At 42.5% G+C, this 22,937-nt stretch overlaps 1 protein-coding gene across 9 annotated transcripts in view; it reads left to right on the top strand.

The window, feature by feature from the left end:
- The window catches only part of mvb12ba (multivesicular body subunit 12Ba), an 89,874-nt gene that overhangs the window by 38,250 nt on the left and 28,687 nt on the right, over positions 1 to 22,937 (top strand). For all 9 annotated transcript variants that reach the window (XM_049738673.2, XM_049738669.2, XM_049738662.2 and 6 more), the window contains one exon: positions 6,279 to 6,408. In XM_049738673.2, coding sequence (XP_049594630.1) covers positions 6,279 to 6,408 — 130 coding nt within the window. The remainder of the gene's footprint in view (positions 1 to 6,278; positions 6,409 to 22,937) is intronic.

Consider the following 22,937-nt stretch of genomic DNA (forward strand, 5'->3'; position numbering starts at 1 on the left):
TGCTGCTGACGTCAGACTAGATATATCAAATAAATGTAATATAAACAACAATTTTATCGAACCATCCGTGTCACTCCAAATCAATATTCATCCTGTGTCAAGAAAAAACCAACCCCCCAAAAAAACAGCTGTCGATTCCGGAACTACGTGCACGCTGACGTCAGTCTCGTTGTCAGTTGGCGGCTCCAATTATTCCACAGATCTACGTATATAACTATGTTGTAGCATTACCAAAGTACCAGGCAGTTCCTGGGAACCACAATCTCTCGGGACCTGAAATGGACCGGCCACATAGACTCTGTCCGGAAGAAGGCCCAGCAGAGGCTGTACTTCCTGAGACAGCTCAAGAAGTTCAACCTGCCACGGGAGCTGCTGAAGACCTTCTACACTGCCATCATCCAGTCGGTCCTCTGCACCTCCATCACTGTCTGGTTTGGATCGGCCTCCAAACAAGACAAGCACAGACTGCAACGGACAATAAGGACTGCAGAAAAGATAATTGGAATCAACCTCCCATCTATCCAAGACTTGTACCTGTCCAGGACCAGGAAACGTGCAAGTAACATCTCAACAGACCCTTCGCACCCAGGTTGCAGCCTGTTTGAACTACTCCCCTCCGGACGCCGTTATAGAGCTCTGTACACTAAAACCAGCAGACACAGAGACAGCTTCTTCCCCCAGGCTGTCGCTCTGATGAACTCACACCACTCTTAGAGTCTCAGAGTCATTACTGTGCAATAACATCCCGCTTGCCACACCTTTTTTGTCTACACTGTTTGTACTATGTGTCCTCTCTGCATCCATTGCAGCCTGGTCATCCTAGAAGAGGGACCCTCCCATCTGTGGTCTCTTCTCAAGGTTTCTCATTTCCCCTAGCTGGAGTTTTGAGTTTTTCCTTGCCCTCTTGGGAGTTTAAGATCAGGGGGTGTTTGAGAATATCTTTCGTTCTTCACATGTCCTGAGTGTTGTTGTTAGTCACCTAAATGTTGAACAGAGGCTGTGATTTACCGAAGTCAAATTCCTTGTTTGGCACGCTCAAACATGGCGAATAAAAAACTCTTGAATCTTGAATCTTGAAGACATGGGTTTGAAAACCGGCTCTTTATTTCACAAATCAAGAGCTCAACATGTGAGCCAACACACGCAAGCGCCCTGGATCGCTCGTTCCGCGCCCCCCCCCACACACACACGTTGCTACTCTAAATAAACTATATATCAAATAACTATAACATAAATAACCAGTTTATCGAATAATCTGTGTCACTCGAAATCATTAAATCTCCCGACTTTGGAAGTCAGTGATGGAACTCAGTCAGTGAGGCTCCAATTATTCCACAGCTATAGTGCGCCCTCATGCGGTTTAAAGTGAAAATAACATGTGAAGTGATCAACTATACTAGTAAGTAGTGTTAATGATCAAGTAAAAATTTGTGAAAAAATTCACATATAAGGCGCTCCTGAGTATGTCACCCCCCCACCCAAAGTATAAAAAAACGCGACTAATAGTCCGACAAATACGGTAATTATTATTAATTTTAAAGGGACAATAAAGCGAAGATTGTTCATTTCTTACTGACGAGCCCAGTTTACCGTATTTTTCGGACTATAAGTGTCATGCTGTCATGTGTCGTCCGGATCACTTCCTGTTTTATTGTGTAATTTTCCTCTCGTTCCAGTCGGTGTGTCCTTCCCCTGTGCGTCCGGTCACGTGAACCCCCGATTCCAAGTGTGTGCACCTGCGTTAATGACCAACTGTCTACACCTGTGTTCCCCTCCTGTGTCCATATAACCCGCGTCTTTCCCAGTATCCAGTGCCAGTGCGTCTTGCCTTGTAAGAACACTAGCGATCACGAAACCCTCGAGTTCCACGTAGAAGCCTTGTTTGAGCGACTTTGATCACCAATGTTAACTTGGTTACATCGCTATCTTGTTTTTGTATTTCCCTCGGTTCGAGGCGCTTTGATTTCCCCTTTTTCTCCCTCGGTTCGAGGCGCCTTAGTTTTCCCTTTTTTCCCTCCTATTGAGGCGTTTTTTGTTCGACTATCAGTGGAGACAATAAAAGCCTTTTTGGACATTGAAATCTCTGCATTCGAGTCCTCTCCCTGCTCTGCGCCTGACAATAAGTCGGGTTTTTTTCATAGTTTGGTGTCGGGGGGGCGACTTATACTGAGGAGTGACTTATAAGTGAATTTTTTCACAAATTTTCAAAATTCCCCCCAAAAAAAGTGAAATCGCGATAAACCAACCGCGATGTAGCAAGGAATTATTGTAATTTGAATTTCAAGTGATGTCATCGTTGCAGCGCAGCAGTTGTTTACATAAAGGACAAAGATCCGATCACGGGATGACAAAGATGACGAAGGGCCCCACGTACTACCGGCATCATTAGCGACTTTGTTTGTAAGTGACACGGAGGACGAAGAGTTTGAAGGATTTAATGATTTGGAGTGACACAGAAGGTTTGAAAAACTATTATGGCTTCTACGCACGCCCGGTCCTACTCTACGGAGCTCTCTTTCACCTCCGTGGATGGAAGTCGGGGGCCGGCGCTCTGCCGGGTGGCTGTCCGGGGACAGTGGATCGGGCTCGGACATGGCTTTTACGCACGCCCGGTCCTATTCTATGGAGCTCTCTTCCATCTCCGTGGCTGGAAGTGCCACCTTCGGGGATGGAAGTCCACGCCGCCACACGCCTGGAAGTAGACGGCGGTGCTTGGGGCGGTGAACTATTTATGTTAGTTATTTGATATATTTTATTTCGTGTAGCAACTTGTATGTTTTTATCGTTACTGTTCAGTAGTTGTTGGCTCGTTGAACTCTTGTTTTGTTAAATAAAGAGCCGTTTACCAAACCCACGTCTTTCCTTGTACTTTGTTAACGCTACAATATAGTTATATACTAGATCTGTGGAATAACGATGAGGCTGACGTCAGGTCGCACGCGCGGCGTTGTTGACAAAGGACGAGGAATTTGATCGATGGATTTAATGATTTGGAGTGACACAGATGGTTTGATATTATTGTTCATATAATAGTTATTTGATGTATAATTTGTACATCGTTATATGGGCCTGTGGAATATTTTGAAGTGCAACCGCCGTCAGCAGCGCGCACCCGGTCGGCATTGTTGACATAAAGGACGATCGACGGATTTAATGATTTGAAGTGACACAGATGGTTTGATAATATTATTGTTTATATAATAGTTATTTGACGTATAATTTATACATCGTTATATGGGCCTGTGGAATATTTTGAAGTGCAACCGCCGTCAGCAGCGCGCACCCGGCCGACATTGTTGACATAAAGGACAATCGATGGATTTAATAAATTGGAGTGGCACAGATGGTTTTATAAACGTGTTATTTTTGTATTAGTTATTTGAACAACTCTGAATGTTACGTCAGGCCGGTTCTCAGCTCTTCATTTGTGTTTGTCACGTTAGCATACCTATCGTTTAGCCTGTTGTTGCTCATTCATGTCTGTTCTTGCTGTTGGATTTTGTCGAATAAATCTCCCCCAAAATGCGACTTATACTCCAGAGCGATTTATATGTTTTTTTTTTTCACATTATTGTGCATAACTAGCTCAGTGGCCTAGTAGTAGAGTGTCCGCCCTGAGACTGGAAGGTTGTGGGTTCAAACCCCGGCCGGGTCATACCAAAGACTATAAAAATGGGACCCATTGCCTCCCTGCTTGGCACTCAGCATTAAGGGTTGGAATTGGGGGGCTAGATCACCAAATGATTCCCGAGCGCGGCACCGCTGCTGCTCACTGCTCCCCTCTCCCCCAGGGGATGGATCAAAATCACATGGGGATGGGTTAAATGCAGAGGACAAATTTCACCACACCCAGATGTGTGTGTGACGATGATCATTGGGACTTTGACTTTGGGACTTTGACTTTATGGCTAATACGACCTATACTCCGGAGCGACTTTTAGTCCAAAAATATGGTATTTAAAAATTGATAAGGGTTCATTTGATTTACATTTTGCCTGAATTTCACGTATGGATTAGCACCTCCGCTGCCTTTTGGAAAAGGTGCTTCAAACGGCCACACACAGCTTGCTGGTGCTCCCAATCTTTCCAACAAGCCGACATCCGGGGGTTGCCTTGCCGTTATTTATCCGAAATTGACGGCTGACGCGGTCCACGCCATTCAATTGAAACGCGGCTGACGTGGCCCACGGGAAGCCTGTTTGATGAGCCACGGGCTTCCGACGCCGTCCACAGCAAGCCCTCATGCTGAGCCGCGAGCTTCCGACACCATCCACCGCGAGCCTTCGCGCTGAGTAGCAACAGTCTGAGGTGAGCCTCCTCACTGAGCCACGAGCCGGCTTGCCCCAGATCGCGCCACAACCCCCAGAGCACCGGACTTACAGCAAGAAAGTGTTCCTTCAGCGAGTGTTGTCATTAAAGCACCTCCTTTTCGGATAGGTGGCGGAGGTGTTAGCCCAGGGGTGGGCAAACCTTTTGACTGGCGGGCCGAATTTGGTTCTAAATTTAGACCGGGGGGCCGAACCAGGAGCAGATGGATGTAGTGTTTGTAGAAATGTGTAATAGATGTAATAGAAATTACATGTAAAGGTCATTGCTTAAAAGGTTTGCACTTTTAGTAGGTAGTAAAGCATGGATATTAAAAAAAGAGGTTTTTGAAAACAAATGCATTATTAACAGCATTAAAAAGATATTTCACCAAAAAACTACTATCAGTGATTCTCTTTATATACGACACTGTTATTATGAATAATAGTTTCCATCACTTCAGCGCCTGCAGGTCAGATTTATGAAAGATGTTTAGCTCATGAGGCGAAATCACATCAAACGGCAAACATTCTGACCAAATACATCATCTTGAAGAATCAGTGAAAGAATACATCTAAATAAAGTAATAAAGAAATCAGTAGTATTGTTGGTCTCCCGTTTTTGCAAGTGCATCATGGTCTGGAGTAAAATGTTTTGTGGTAATACTTAGGATAGAGCCGATGTGTCGGTCCGTTAACCTAGATCTGTGACGGGCTTCGTTGACATTCATGTGGCTGAATGTCTGCTCACACACGTAGGTCGAGCCAAATTGTCTACTCTTTTTTTTCTTAAATAGTCGGCACTCAGTGTCCACCTTTCTTTTCCTCGGGCCACTCATTTTAATGGAAGGATTCCAGGGGAAGGTTTGTGGGTGGCATTAGCGTAAAACTGTATCTGAAAGTTCAGTTCGCGAATTACAAGAATGCTGACGTCACAGCCCACACTCGAAATTCGGCACTGATGGAAATAGAGCGCGGAGTGCGCCGGGTCCGTACTACTTGGTACGTATACGCACTTCCGGGAGTAAATGCGCAGGCGGGCGCTTCCCCATCTATATGGGAAACATAGTAATTGCAGGGAAAATGACCCCAAAAAAAGTTTGATAATACAATTTATTCAGGTTTGGCGGGCCGGATTAAACGGCCCCGTGGGCCGGTTGTGGCCCGCGGGCCGTAGTTTGCCCACGTCTGTGTTAGCCCATACATGGACTTCAGGGGAAATGTAAGTCAAATGGACCCTTTCCAATTTCAATCGACTATATAACGACAAGTCAACCTTATTTATATAGCCCTTAATCACAGACAAGTTTCAGGCTTCACATGGTGAAAGTTGACAACTATTCTCAACATGCACTGATCTTAACTCAGCTTACATAAAGCCTCTCGAAACACGTCGCGTTTGTGTATGTTGGTGACTGGTCAAAGGAAATAGACGGGCGTGACAGGGCACTTTAGCTCCAGAGACTGCTCATTCCTTTACATATTGTGACACGCTTGCTGTGCAAGTAACTTGGTGCATTCAGTGTACTTTCACTACATCGGGAGCTTGTGCTGTTTAGCGCATGAGTCATTTTTCTTTGATTATGTTTTTAAGATTGAAAAATAAAATTTAAAAAATAAGAATCGTGATTACATTTTGACTGATTGCCCAGCTCTACTCAGGCCCCTACATTTTTCATCATCAATCACGAGTTCGGCTGTCTCGCCTTGTCATCTTCTTGGGTCGTTTGAGAAACACCTGATTTGACTCTCATATTTGTGACCTTTATAAATGAAAGACATGATGGAAGTTTGGAAACCAGACTAGGGTTAAAACTGGCATTTATCACAGCAAGTTTTGATTTAAGAATTGCTTAGAGTGGCGTAGCAACTAGTCAAAAGTAGATGCGACTTGACCTTTGACTAAGTGGTAGAAAACATGAAAATCAATATGGTCTGTAACGCTTGCTTGTTTTGGTGTTTTCTATTGTGTAGAGGAACAGGCATTCAGGAAGAGGCGACTCTGTATCAAGTTTATTCCAAGAGACTCTACAGAGGCAGCCATCTGTGATATTCGTATCCTGGGAAGATCAAAGCAGGCTCCCCCACAATACACCTTCATTGGGTTTGTCTCTGCATTGTTTTTTTCCCCAATATTGTTTCTATTGCAATTGTCATCAATGCATGCAAAACATTTCCCCACCAACACTCACAAAAATCTATATGCGTATAGAGTGGGCCAAAAGTAGGGTTACATTGAACAATTTGACATTTTACATTTATTAGACATTTAGACATTTATTCATATCTGTCCAAACCACAGTGACACACATTATGATGCAAAGTTCCATCTCCATCAATTTCAGTAAACTTATTTGAAATGGCCTGGATCTGGGTCTCCACGCAAGATCTCACCCCGTGGTGTCCAAATGATAACAAGAACGATGAACAAAAATCCCAGAAACACACAGTGGGACCTAGTTAATGACCTGCAGAGAGCTGGAACCAAAGTCACAAAGACTACCATCAGTAACACACTACGTCGCTCAAATCCTGGAGTGCTAGACGTGTCCACCTGCTTAAGACAGTACATGTCTGTTCAAATGCAAATGGGATACTACACACCCCACCCCTTCCAGGCTGCAAGATGTGCGCCTCCCTTTCCGGTCGACATATTTGTAGTTTTTTAGCCGAGGTAGCATTTACTTGAAACTCTATAACATCAATGAGAATATAATTGCAGTCGTTGAGAACTTATACAAGACAGCCACAAGCGCGGTATACCTACAAAACAACATAGTGGTTTAGGACAACAATAGGAGTGCGTCAAGGTTGCTTGCTATCCCCCATGCTCTTCAACATCTTCCTTGAAAGAATAATGACAGAGGCCCTTGAACACCATGAAGGCTCAGTGAGCATTGGAGGCAGAAAGATCACCAATCTCCGCTTTGCGGATGATATTGATGGTCTTGCCGGCGACGAACAAGAACTAGTCGACCTGATCCACCGATTAGAAGAGACAGCCAGAGACTATGGCATGGAGATAAGTGCAGAAAAAACAAAACTAATGACCAACAACCCCAACGGATTCACCGAAGACATCAAGATTAACAACCAGACCCTAGAGGTAGTCAACAACTTTAAATACCTAGGTGCTGTGGTCTCAGATGAAGGATCTAAACCCGAAATACTTGCCAAGATTGCCCAAACTACAAATGCAATGACCAAGCTGAAGACCATCTGGAACAACAAAAATATCTCTACCAGCTCGAAGATCAGACTAATGCTCTCCCGAGTAATCTCAATCTTTCTATATGCTTGTGAATCCTGGACCCTAACAGCAGACACTGAAAAGCGAATCAAGGCACTGGAAATGCGATGCTACAGAAGACTCTTTGGAATATCTTACAAAGACCACATCACAAACGAAGAGGTAAAATGATGTGTAAAGAGTGCAATCGGACCATACGTCGACCTACTAACGACAGTCAAAAGGCGGAAACTGGAATAGTACGGCCATGTCACAAGATCAACAGGACTTGCCAAGGAGATCCTGCAAGGCACAGTGAACGGAGGCAGAAAGAGAGGGGGACAGAAAAAGAGATGGGAGGACAACATAAAGGATTGGACAGGCCTAAAAACATACGAGTTATTGAGAACAGCGGAGAACAGAGAGGAATGGAGAAAACTGACTGTCAAATCCTCAGCGGTGCCCCAACGGACAAAGGTCTAAGGGATTGGAAGTGGAAGTGGAAGTGGCATTTACTTCCTCCGCAAACTTCTTGATTGAGTAAAAGATGTTAACGGCAGAAGACTTGTCCATACATACATAACACGCAACAAAATAAATCCCCTCATAATATTTATGAACACGTCTTGTAAACAAGCACTGCAGTCAAGTTCACCAGTAGGCGAATGCTAGCATTAGCGAGAAGCTAACAACTGCATTTAACACATTATTGTGTTCCCCAAGAATAATACAGCACCTTCGATGCAATTCATCTGATACAACTACTCAAAATACACCCATAAGAAGTGAAAACAGAACGCACAGCTTCAAAATTAGCAGAAAGACTGACGCTAATGTTATGAAAATGAGTGCATAGACATGCAATATTATTAAAGTGAAATACAGTTAATTATTTTTATGTCACCTGAAGTTTACCGCTTTACTGTGTTTCCATAGATTGAAGGAACTGAACCTTAAACAAAACTAAGCCTATCGGCAAATTCTTCTCTATAGTGAAACACTCGCCCTTGAACAAGCAAGACTCTGCCCACATACGTGGGAAAACTGCTTGAAAAATGATATTTGACCAGGCACTTCTTTGAGTTCTGATGCAGGGGGACGGTGCAATGACTTGTGTGAATTGATGCATCCAACAACAGAACATTTTGACCTCTCCACTTCGGCATCCTCGAGTTGTTTGGACTACAAAAGTCTTGCGGAGTAATAAAGATGGCGGATTTGCAAAACCGTTTGGCCACAGCCATTATCTTGTTTGATAGTTACGCCCCAACGGATGTGATGTAATCGATACCGTATTTTTCGCACCAAAAGGACCACTAGATTATAAGGCGCACCCTCATTGAATTTTTTATTTTAGAAATTATTTCATATATAGGGCGCACCGGAGTAAAAGGCACATAAAATAGAAGCTATACTGCAACAAACTGAGGTTGACTCGGGTTGCGGTATGTATCCACTAGCCAATAACCAATGAGCCCTCTGTAAACAATTGCGTTTCTCAAATGATCAGAACTGTCTAAAGTTCAATCTAACGCATTGGTACTGCTTACCTATGTTTCCCTTCCATATCAATCCGTAAATTTACTCGAAATAGTAACAGAGCAGCCTATTTTGACATGAAATAGCCTCGTGCGTATAGAAGCTATCATTATAGCATTAGCCACCCGCAAACTCCCATGAGCCTCAGCTCGCAGAGTCCCATGAGCCTCTGCAAAATGTAAACAATCGCGTTTCTCAAACGATCTCCTATAAAATGATGGGAACTGACTAAAGTTCAATCTAACACATTGGTACTCCTTACCTATGTTTCCCTTCCATATCGATCCGTAAATTTACTCGAAACATTAACGGAGCAGCCCAGTGACGTCCCCTGACCACGGTTGCCGTAATGCTGGGAAGCGATGCGATCTTGTAATTTACTACTCGTACTAAAACGTACTGAAACATTTTGGCAGAGCGCTGTGTACAACCAGTATGGATCAACAAATTCACCAATTGAGCCATATATAAGGTGCAAATTTTAGGTTTTTAGGTGCGCCTTATAGTCAGGTAACTACGGTAATAGAAAACAGAGAAAACTGAACGGATGGTTTGATAATATTGTTGTTTATATAATAGGAATTTGATATATACTTTACATATCGTTATATGGGCCTGTGGAATATTTTGAAGTGCAACCGCCGTCAGCGGCGCGCACCCGGCCGGCATCGTTGAGATAAAGGACAATCGATGGATTTAATGATTTGGAGTGACACAGATGATTTGATAATATTATTGCTTATATAATAGTTATTTGACATATAATTTATACATCGTTATATGGGCCTGTGGAATACTTTGAAGTGCAACCGTGTCAGCGGCGCGCACCCGGCCGGCATCGTTGACATGAAGGACGATCGATGGATTTAATGATTTGGAGTGACACAGATGGTTTGATAATAATATTGCTTATATGATAGTTATTTGATATATAATTTATATATTTGATGGTGAATATTTGTTACACGTGAAGTTATCTAAAACAGGCACCGTTTCATCAGCAAGACCGGTCGGGGCGGGGTGATTGGATTTGTCTACTACCCCAGTAGAAAGTGTGTTTATGTGTACTGTAGCACTATTCAAACTGTCACACTCTAGTCTAGGCTGTAGTCAGCCCGCTAGCCCGGTTAGCATTAGCCCCAAGCGGCTTGCTAATCGCGATGAGCCAGGTAAGACGCATAGCCGTCCAAAGTCATCTCGGTCTACTGGCCCTCGCACATTGGTCATAGGTGACTCCATTACCCGAAACATTACGCTTAAAAATCCAGCCACGGTAATGTGTATTCCTGGGGGCAGAGCACCCGACATAGAACCTAATCTTAGGGAGCTGACTCGCAATAGGCCTAGTCAACGGCGTAGTTCCACCAACACTAGCTACTCGGACATAGTGATACACGTCGGCTCCAATGATGTTAGGATGAGACAATCAGAGATCACAATAGGGAGCTGACTCGCAATAGGCCTAGTCAACGGCGTAGTTCCACCAACACTAGCTACTCGGACATAGTGATACACGTCGGCTCCAATGATGTTAGGATGAGACAATCAGAGATCACAAAGAAAAACATAGCGAGGACTTGTGATCTTGCTAGAAAGATGAGTCGGCATCGAATATTTGTCTCTGGCCCCCTGCCTGGGAGAGGCACTGATGAGAGGTTTAGTAGATTAGTCTCCCTTAATCGATGGATGGCTGGGTTCTGTAAAAAGCAGGGACTGTATTTTATAGATAACTGGTCCTCCTTCTGGGGCCGCCCCGACCTGCTGAGGAAGGACGGCCTTCACCCTAACCGTGAAGACGCCTTCACTCTTTCTAGGAATATAGATTACTGTCTGAGCCACTCATGACAGGTCACTTTAGAGCAGGCCAGGGCACAGGTGATTAGACCACCTGTGAGGATGGGTTTGGAGTCTGTTAAGTTAAAGTTAACTAGCGCTAGGCTAGACTTTCAGCATACACGTAGCTCCTCATGTAGACTAGAGCGCGACAGTTTGAATAGTGCTACAGTACACATAAACACACTCTCTACTGGGGTAGTAGACAAATCCAATCGCTCCGCCCCGACCGGTCTTGCTGATGAAACGGTGCCTGTTTTAGATAACTTCACGTGTAACAAATATTCACCATCAAATTCCCACGGTCGTTTCATCCCACCGCACTAATAAACTTTTGAGAGGTGATGTCAGGCCTAGAGAACACAATCTTACTCGCATCCCGTTTAAAAATCCTTCGATAGATACGCACCCTGATCGACTGATTACACTTAAACTCGGTTTTGTGAATATTAGATCGCTTCATACGAAAGCAGTTCTCGTTAATGACCTTATCACGGAACATAATCTAAACGTTTTCGGTCTTTGCGAGACCTGGTTAAAACCTAATAAACTGCTGCCGCTTAACGAGGCCTCGCCTCCAAATTTTGTGAGCTCGCATGTAGCGCGTCCTCGAAAAAAGGGTGGGGGTGTCGCCCTCATCTCAAATTCTGAGCTTAGATTTAGGCCTCGTTCAATTCACGTATTTAAAACATTTGAAGTTCTCATTATGCGATCCACTGCTTTACCGTCATTCTATCTTGCTGTTATTTACCGTCCACCCGGGGCTTACTCTGGCTTCCTGGATGAATTTTCTGAATTTGCGGCTGATCTAGTGACAAATGCAGATAATATAGTTATCATGGGTGATTTCAACATCCACATGAATTCACCATCAGAACCACTGACTTCAGCATTTCAGACTTTAATGGATACGTTTGGTTTTACGCAAGCCGTACAGGCAGCAACGCATAAGAATGGAAATACCTTAGATCTGGTATTATTCGGGGACTAGCAACCTCAAATATAGCAGTACTGCCATACACTACTGTTTTGTCTGATCATTTCATAATAAAATTTGAAATTTTTGTTCCTTGTCAAAGACAAGAGAGCAATCAGAATTATAGCAGCCGTAATTTTAACTCCATGACTGCAAATGCGCTATCTGAGTTACTGTCGCCGGCAACCGCCATGTTTCCCGCATACAGCGGCTCTATTGATAATCTTACAAATGAATTCAATGCGACATTATTAAAAGCCATCGACTCTGTGGTGCCGCTACGTCTGAAAACTCGCCGTGGATGGCCAACTCCGTGGTTCGCAGATGAAACACGTACGCTTAAGCAATTATGTAGAAAGCATGCGCGCAGATGGCGTTTAACCAAACTTGAGGTTTTCCATCAGGCATGGAAGGACAGCCTCCTGAAATATAAAGATGCGCTTATCTTAGCAAAAACTCGTTATTTTTCGCAAGTCATTAATCTCAATAAAAACAATCCTATTTATCCTATTTGATACAGTGGAAACGCTAACTCTACGCCAGCCGACCCCCGATAGCTCCTTCCACTCAGCTGATGAGTTTATGAAATTTTTTGCTCAAAAGATTGAGTCCATTAGGGACGAGATCAAGAATACGATTCCAATCGCTCCGCCGGTTACTAGCGCTGGGGATCATGTAATAACCCTCTCAAATTTTAAAAGCGTGTCCCTTGAAAGGCTTACACAATTGGTTAGTGCGGCTAAACAAACAACATGTTTACTCGACCCGCTTCCAGCCAAACTACTTAAAGAATTATTTCCAATTTTAGGACCGTCCGTCTTAAGTATAATCAATCTGTCTTTCTCCTCTGGGATAGTGCCAACAGCCTTTAAAACCGCTATTATTAAACCGTTACTTAAGCGAGTAAATCTTGACCCGGACTGTCTCATTAATTATAAGCCAGTTTCAAACCTCCCATTCATAGGAAAACTCCTTGAAAAAGTAGTAGCGCAGCAGCTTATTGATTACATTGTTGCTAATAATCGATATGACTCTTTTCAGTCTGGCTTTAGAGCTAATCGTTCCACAGAGACAGCACTTGCTAAAGTGACTAATGATCTCCTCATAGCTATGGCTTCAAATACGTCGTCTGTACTGTTACTACTCGATCTTAGTGCTGCCTTTGACACTGTAGACTTCGATATTTTATTAGGGCGTCTTAAAATTTGTGTTGGTATCTCAGGGTCAGCACTAAGCTGGTTATATTTCTATCTATCAGACAGGACTCACCGAGTGGTCCATGGCAATACGTCCTCTGAGCTCTGTAATGTTACGTGTGGTGTCCCACAGGGATCGGTACTCGGACCGATTTTATTTAATATTTATATGATTCCGCTTGGGGATATAATACGTAAATATAATATTAGTTTTCAATGCTACGCGGATGACACCCAATTATATATGCCGTTATCGATGACAGATCCGCGGGACTGTTGTAATCTCGAGGCGTGCCTTGCGGAGATCAAGCAATGGATGTCTCAACTTCCTTCGTCTTAACCCAGATAAAACTGAGATGTTGATAATTGGTCCTACTCGTTATCAACACTTATTTAAGGAAACCACTATAACTATAGATAACCGTACTATCACTCAGAGTGATACTGTAACTAATCTCGGGGTAATATTTGACCAAACGCTCTCCTTTCAAAAACACATTAAGAATACAACCAGGATTGCGTTTTTTCACCTTCGTAATATTGCTAAGATTCGTTCGATCCTCTCGACCGGGGATGCGGAAACTATTATACATGCGTTCGTCACATCGCGCCTGGACTACTGTAATGTATCATTCTCTGGTCTTCCTAAGTCCAGTATCAAAGGTCTACAGTTAGTACAAAATGCCGCTGCGAGGCTGCTGTCACGGTCAAGAAAATTTGATCACATTACCCCAATATTAGCCAACTTACATTGGCTCCCGGTCCATTTAAGATGTGACTTCAAGGTTCTTCTACTAACCTATAAATCACTGCATGGCTTAGCGCAGGGGTGTCAAACTCATTTTGGTCTGGGGGCCGCATACAACTTAATCGGATCTCAAGGGGGCCAGACCAGTAAACTCATTCCAAAATTACATAGAACTAACAATAAGTCCACTTTTTTTCTTTGTAATAGTGCAAAGAAGATGTAAATTATAAAAATCTTTATATGAAATGAATTGTCCCTGTTACTAAATATATTATGAACAACTTAAGAGTTTTTAAGAAAAGTATGTGCAATTTCACTAACACTTTTAATCACTTTAACATTTATTCAAGTGCAAAACTCACATAACATATATGGCATGCATAAGAAATAATGCAAAGAAAACTGACAAGAAAACTGACTAGCACTGACTTTTCCAGCAATTACAACAGCAAATATTCAGAGCTGTTTATTTTTATAGTGCAATGTTGAAAGCAGCATTCCATAGGATTTAGTCTTGCTCAGTATTTGCCCCTGAAACTTGGCATCTTTTAGCCTGCATCAATATCAGGCATCATGTCCTGAGAAGCAGCCAGTTTCAGAATCTCATTTAAGTGCTTATGTGTGAGCTTTGAGCGAAGTTTTGTTTTATTAATGTTCATTACTGGTAGGAGATACTTGCAAAATGTGTCCAAGCCCACAGAAGCAAATTTGTCCTTCAATTCTACATCACACCGCAAACCAATGATTTCAAGTTGCATTTCAATGGGCACATCAGAAGCTCTGACTGTGAATGGTGAGCGAAAAACTGCAAATTCTGTCTCAAGTTCCCTAAAGACCTGAAATCGCTTCTCAAACTCCCTCAGCAACCCTGTAATCTTGTCTTTGTACTTTGTCACTTCAGGATTAACGCTTGCAGCTCACACATCTCTGAGACAGGGAAAATGAGCAGGGTCACCGCTTGCCATCTGCGTCTCCCATAACGCGAGCTTTAACTTGAATGCACGTATGCTGTCATAATACTGTGTTACAATTTCTTTGCGTCCTTGCAACATTTTGTTCAGATTATTCAAGTGCTCCGTAATATCAACCATAAATGCAAGGTCCTGCAGCCAAAGTGGGCACTGTAATTCCTTAACAGGTTTTCTTTTTTTCTCCATGAATTGTCCGATTTCCCCACGTACGTAGATCAAAGAAGCGCTTCAGCACAGCACCTCTGCTTAACCATCTTACTTCAGTGTGGTATGGCAGACCATGGGTAATGTTACAGTCACTGAGAAAGCTGTCAAACTGACAATGATTGAGACCTCTGGCTGGGATGAAATTAACAGTTCGGACAACCACCTCCATGACGTGATCCATTTTTAGCGACTTGCAACATAATGCCTGATGATGCAAAATGCAATGAAATGTCAAAACAATCACCTCTTCCATTTGCGGCTTGTACTTTTTCTCTGAACTTTGTCACAACACCTGCCTTTTTCCCGATCATTGACGGCGCGCCATCAGTAGCCAGGCTTATGGCGTGGGACCAGTCCGCCCCGACAGCGCTCCAACAATGGAGCGTAAAATGTCATCAGCAACTCTTCTGTGACAGTCAAAGTCTCGTCAACTCCACGAATTAATATGGCCAGTTGAGCGACGTCCGTAATATCAGTACTCATCATTTGCAATGGAAAATGCCAGAAATGACTCCTCTTTGCGTTTCAGTTGGCTGTCCTAGTCTGCCGATAGTTCCGAAATCCTGTCTGCCACGGTATTTCTCGTCAAGCTAATATTGGCAAAAGCTTGTCGCTTCTCAGGACACACAATTTTGGCAGCCTTCAGCATACAGTTTTTGACGAACTCCCCGTCACAGTACGGCTTTGACGCTAATGCTATTTGGCTAGCAATTACGTAGCTGGCTTTCACCGCAGCATCACTGACCTCTCGGCTCCGGGTGAAAACAGATTGCTGTTTCCTCAGACCCACCAGCATTTCATTTACCTTCTGTTTTCTCAGTTCTCCGTGCAAGCTGTTGTATTTTTCTCCATGCTGAGTTTCATAGTGGCGCCGAATATTGTATTCCCTAAGCACCGAAACTTGCTGCATGCACACCAGGCACACGGGTTTCCCATTCACCTCCGTGAACATATGGGAAGAGGTCCATTTTTCTTGAAAACTCCGACACTCTGTGTCCACTTTCCTCTTTTTTGACAAACATTTCACTGAAGAGGGTGCCAGGGTCAACAGAAAAGGCAGGTAAAGCGATAGAATTGACTAAAACACAGCGCCCCTAGCGGACAATATAGGAACTGCACATTTGAGAGAAAATTAAGTTTATTCGTCTTTAATAATGTAGATTTATCCCGCGGGCCAGACTGAACCCACTGGCGGGCCGGTTCCGGCCTGCGGGCCGTACGTTTGACACCCCTGGCTTAGCGCCTTCATATCTCGTCGACCTAGTCGTTCCTTATGTTCCGTCTCGTAACCTTTGTTCGCAAAATGCTAATCATCAGAATCAGCTTTATTGAGTAGTAGTTTATTAAGTTTGTGCATGCCAAACATGGAATTTGACTCCGGTTGATCTCAGCCTCTGTACAACATTTAAGTGACTGGCAACATTTAGGTAACTAACAACATTGAAGTGGTGAGAGCGGGATGTTATTGCACAGTTATGTCTCTGAGTCTCTATGAGTGGTGTGAGTTTATCAGAGCGACAGTCTGGGGGAAGAAGCTGTGTCTTCGTCTGCTGGTTTTGGCGTACAGCGCTCTGTAACGCCATCTGGAGTGGAGGAGTTTAAACAGACTGTGTCCTGGGTGAGAACAGTCTGCGGAGATGTTACTTGCATGTTTACTGGTCCTGGACAGGTACAAGTCTTGGATAGGTGGGAGGTTGGACCCGATTATCTTTTCAGCAGACCAGATTGTCCGTTGCAGTCTGTGCTTGTGTTGTTTGGTGGCCGATCCAAACCAGACAATGATGGCGGTGCAGAGGATAGACTGGATGATGGCAGTGTAGAAGGTCTTCAGCAGCTCCTGTGGCAGGTTGAACTTCCTGAGCTGTCTCAGAAAATACAACCTCTGGTGGGCCTTCTTCCGGACAGTCTATGTGACCGGTCCATTTCAGGTCCCGGGAGATTGTGGATCCCAGGAACTTGAAGGTGTCTGTGGTGGGAAAAGCATTACTGAGGATGGTGAGGGGTGGAAGTGGTGAGGGGTCTCTGCTGAAGTCCATTGTCATCTCCGCGGTCTTGAACGGGTTCAGCTCCAGGTGGTTTTGGCTGCACCAGTGGACCAGCCGCTCCACCTCCTGCCTGTACACTGTCTCGTCACTGTCCCGATGAGAGTGGTATCGTCCGCATACTTCAGGAGCTTTACAGAAGAGTCACCTGAGGAGCAATCGTTGGTGTAGAGAGAGAAGAGCAATGGGGAGAGTACACACCCCTGTGGGTCGCCAGTGCTGGTGGTCCGGGTGTCGGATGTGATGGTCCCCAGCCTCACCTGCTGTCTCCTGTTGGTCAGGAAGCTGGTGATCCACTGACAGGTGGAAGCAGGCACTGCGAGGTGGATGAGCTACTGGTGGAGGATATCGGCAGCGATGGTGTTGAATGTGATGCTTCTCTAATTTGTGTACTTAATAGTACCTGTTACTTACATATAGCACAAAAGAGGTGGCAGCAATCACTAACTCACTTCACAGCCGGTCTAAAATTCCAGCAGAGCATTGTAAAAAACTCAGTGGTGGTTACCGGAAGCGGTTATTTGCAGTTATTTTGTCTAAACGTTGAGCTACCAAGTATTCCGGCACACGTATGTATATATATATATATTTGCATACAACTGTGTGTGTGTGTGTGTGTGTGTGTGTGATTGGGCGCGCGTGTGTGTGGGTATATATATATATATATATATATATATATATATATATATATATATATATATACACGTATATGTATATATACACGTATATATATATATATATATATATACATCTTTGCTTTTGTAAAAATCCATAAATATGCTCCAGAGTAGACACAACACAATGTCATAAACATCGACTGCCTTTGGCTTAAAAGCGGCATCATATGCATTTCTTTTGTCCCCCATAATGACGGTTTGTGTATAAAAGCTTCCTTCCAGTAATGTCTGTCTTGATCGCGCTCTGCGTGATGCGCGAAATGTTGTAAACACAAAGTATCGCGCCTTCTTCGGCGCATTAACTCTTCTTCGCCTGTCTCGCTATTGCTTCCTGCTAGAGCGCTCCCTGGAGGCCGGAGGCCGTTAAAATTCCATAAGTATGCCGCGCCGCCATTTAAGGTTCAAAGTAACCTTCTGAATAAAATGCATTAAAAGTTCACATTAATTACAACTCGTTTTTGGTGAGCAAAATGTCAGAAGAATTGAATTTAAATGCTGATTGATTGGGTTTTAATACAATGCAGATGGTCCAAACAGCGCCACTGCTTTGTGTAATCTCTGAGTCACATGGCAGAGTAAGAGAAAGGGTTTAGAGTACAGGTGTCAAACTCAAGGCCCGGGGGCCAGATACGGCCCGCCACATCATTCTATGTGGCCCGCGAAGACAAATTGTGCATCAAATTCGTGTCATTACTAGAATTGCAAATTGTCTTCACTTTTAATATCTTTTTTTTTTAATATTTGACCAGTTTTTACTCGTCTGATTTGAAAACTAGTTATTTGTCAGTTTGTTTTGTAGCTTTTACTGTATATAATAGTGTTAAGAGTAAAAGTGATCAAGTCATCACAAAAATCACGAAAAAAATCTTATATAAGCCGCACCTGACTATAAGCCGCAGGGTCCAAAATTTAGGAAAAAATTCGCGGCTTATAGTCCGTAAATTATGGTATATGCATATATGTATATGTATATATGTATATATGTATGTATATATATATATATATATATATATATATATATATATATATATATATATATGCATATATATATATATATATATATATATATATATATATATATATATGCATATATATATATATATATATATATATATATATATATATATATATGCATATATATATATATATATGCATATATATATATATATATATATATATATATATATATGCATATATATATATATATATATATATATATATATATATATATATATATATATATATATATATATATATATATATATATATATATGCATATATATGCGTGTGTGTGATGGCTGCTGGGATAGGCTCCAAGCAGGTCCGCGAGCCCGGTAGTTCCATCACAGATCATTCATGCTGATCCATTACTGGTTTCTCATGCTTTTAATTAGCATTTCCTTTCTATCTGTAATTCATATCACTTTGACTCTTATTGGACTGCCTGCCCCACTTATAGTTCCATCTGAGATCATTCATTTTCCTTTAAAGGTTTTTGCCCAATGACATTTTTCTTGCTCTACAGCAATTGAAATAAAATACTAGTTCTGGTCCAGATGGTCTTGAAGTTAAATTTATTAGACTTGCTGCTCATGTTTTGATGTATCCTCTTGCTGATTTTTTCAATTTGTCTCTGTCCACCTGTTCCATTCTAATGATTTGAAAATGTGCTCGGGTTACTCCTCTTTAAAGGAAGTTACTCCTCTTATATAAACAGCTATTGCCCCATTATTTGCTCTATTGCAAAAAAAAAAATCCTTTTTCATTACATGAATTTATTTAATATTCTATTTCCATTCCAGTTTCAATTCAGGCCAACTTTTTCCACTACCACAGCCAAAGTTGCCTCTAATTTTTCAAGTGTCTGTGCAAACAAACAAGCTCCCTGTACACACTGTGGACCACTGTGTGCAACACTCGATGAAATAAATAAACAAATAAATGAATGAATGAATAAATGAAATATTGTCAATGAGAAATGTAACTTGCTCCAGGTCGGATTTTGCTTTCTTTTTTCTTTTGTGCTCTCCCGCAATAATGTAGGGATCCCCTGTCCCATCTTTGTACAATTTCAACAGCTTTCAAATGACATTTCTCTGAATGTGACACTTGAAGTAGCCAAACTTCCATTCAGTCAATATTTTTCCCTCCGTAAACTCGCCCGCCACTTTGGCTTCACTGCATGTTTTGCATAGTAGACCATTCTCACTCGAAAAAGAGAAAATCACACCTAGTTTCACCGTTTGCTCTGTTATTTGTACACACACCGACAACCATTCCATCTTAAAAGAACCGCCACATCTCTTATTTACTTTGGCTTGGCGTGTGGATGTGTCGCTGCTCGTTCGTTTTGCCATGAATAGGGGTTAGCTAACTTAGCATTTGCATCTCTCGACTCCGCCGCACAGTTAGCTAGCTAACCTGCACGGCACGGATGGGCACAACACATTTCCAGGCACTGTCAATGCTATGATTGGCTATGTAGCGTAGGTGAACCATATCATATCATTGACTGGACACCTTTCAATCACTGATTTACACTACAAAAAGGCACAGAAAGAAAATCATTTGTCCGCTTAATTAAATCAAGTCAAGTCAAGTTTATTTGTATAGCCCTAAATCACAAACAGTCTCAAAGGGCTTCACATAGCCAAAAATTGACAATTATTCTCAAAGCATCCCCTGATCTTAAGCTCCCAAAAGGGCAAGGAAAAACTCAAAAAAACCTGCCAGGGGAAAATGAGAAACCTTGAGAAGGGACCACAGATGGAAGGATCACCAGGTTGTAATGGATGCAGAGAGGGCACAAGTAATACATAATATGAAAATCAATGAAAAAATGGATGTCGGAGGCGCCCTCGATTGTCCTGGCAGTGTTTTCAAGGAGGTTGAGCTGCAGTTTCTTCATCTTGAATTGGTCCCCGAGAATCCAGCTAGCCGCTATCAGCTTTTGCGCCACCTAACCCCCTCCCCAGCCAGGGAGGGGGTGGGCAGAGAGAACAAAACAAACTCCGGCCGAATCGGCCACTACAAGTTAGTTAAAGGCCATCTCATAGAAATGTGTCTTTAAACGTATCTTAAATGTTTCTACTGAGGTAGTAGTTCTAATATCCATTGGTAGGGCATTCCAAAGCTCTGGAGCCCGAATAGAGAATGCTCTACAACAGGCATGTCAAACTCAGTTTGGGTCTCGGGCCGGATCTAGACTTTCTGTTCTCAGGTGGGCCGGATCAGTAAAAGAATGTCAACTCCAAATATTTTGCTTTGTTTTTCAGTACTATGCTTTATCATTCAGCCTACATTTGTAGCCTACCCTACATATTATAATCACGGATGACAAGGAATCTTTTCTAAGCACAACACATTTTTTTCACAAACAATGAAAAAAAATGATTTCATGGTTCACTGGTTTATTTTAACAATGAAGTGAATGCAGTTTTACACCTGAACCAACTCACCACACTTAACAAACTCAAGTGGGAGCTATGAAAAAAATATTCTCGCCTTAATTGTCGTACTGCTTTGAAATAAATTAAAAAAGAAATACAAAATAAAAGTTATAGCAGTGCATGCTTATACTACATGCATGCTTATACTACATCCGATCAAACTACTAGGCTGGGCCTACTGACTGCACAATATTAACTGTCTTTAATATGAAAACAGATTAATCTTATTTTTAATGATCTGTATTGAGTGCAAACAAATTTCGTGTCATCACACTTTCACTGCACTCCTGCAGTCTACTTGCTGCTGCTGGCTCCTGAAACTTGGGATCTTTTTGCCTTCACAAGTGTATCAATAATGGGTGTCAAATCCTGAGTAGCAGCACATTTAACAATATCATTCAAGTGTTTATTTGTTAACCTTGAGCGCTGCTTTGTTTTATTATTGTTCATTACGGAGAAAACCTGTTCACAAAGATAAGTAGTCCCAAACATGGATAGAACGTTTGCAGCCATGGCTGTTAATTCGGGGTAACCTGGCACGAGATATTGATAAAACGTATCCAGTCCCACGGACCCAAATTTATCCTTCATAGCGGAATCGCACTGCAAGTCAATAAGCTCGAGTTGAATGTCAGCTGGCATATCAGAAGGCTTCACTGTAAATGGCAAGCGAAAAAAGCCAAATTTGTTCTCAAGTTCACCGAATACCTGAAACCTCTCAAACTCTCGCAGAAAAATCTGTTATGTTGTATTTATATTTTTTCAAATCATTATCGGGACGGTCCGGTGCCTCCGGACGAACAGCTGTGATACAAGAGAAATGCACAGAGTAACTTCTGTGAATAAATAATGCTCAGTCCATTTTTCCTTAAACTCTGCACTCCGTGTCCACTTTTCTTTTTTTTTGACAGTGCCATTTTGGGAAGGGTGTGTTGACTAGCAGGCTAGACTTTCAGCATACACATAGCTCCTCGTGTAGACTAGAGCGCGACAGTTTAAATAGTGCTGCAGTACACATAAACACACTTTCTACTGGGGTAGTAGACAAATCCAATCACTCCGTCCCGACCGGTCTTGCTGATGAAACGGTGCCTGTTTTAGATAACTTCACATGTGTAACAAATATTCATCATCAAATTCCCACGGTCGTTTCATCCCACCGCCCTAATAAACTTTTGAGAGGTGATATTAGGCCTAGAGAACACAATTTTACTCGCATCCCGTTTAAAAATCCTTCGATAGATACGCACCCTGATCAACCGATTACACTTAAATTCGGTTTTATGAATATTAGATCACTTCATACGAAAGCAGTTCTCGTTAATGACCTTATCACGGAACATAATCTAAACGTTTTTGGTCTTTGCGAGACCTGGTTAAAACCTAATGAACTGCTGCCACTTAACGAGGCCTCGCCTCCAAATTTTGTGAGCTCGCATGTGGCACGTCCTCGAAAAAAGGGTGGGGGTGTCGCCCTCATCTCAAATTCTGAGCTTAGATTTAGGCCTCGCTCAATTCACGTATTTAAAACATTTGAAGTTCTCATTGTGCGATCCACTGCGTTACCGTCATTCTATCTTGTTGTTATTTACCGCCCACCCGGGGCTTACTCTGGCTTCCTGGATGAATTTTCAGAATTTGTGGCTGATCTAGTGACAAATGCAGATAATATAGTTATCATGGGTGATTTCAACATCCACATGAATTCACCGTCAGAACCACTGACTTAGGCATTTCAAACTTTAATCGATACGTTTGGTTTTACG

The sequence above is a fragment of the Syngnathus scovelli genome, chromosome 13 (assembly GCF_024217435.2).
Source record: "Syngnathus scovelli strain Florida chromosome 13, RoL_Ssco_1.2, whole genome shotgun sequence".
Lineage (NCBI taxonomy): Eukaryota > Metazoa > Chordata > Actinopteri > Syngnathiformes > Syngnathidae > Syngnathus > Syngnathus scovelli.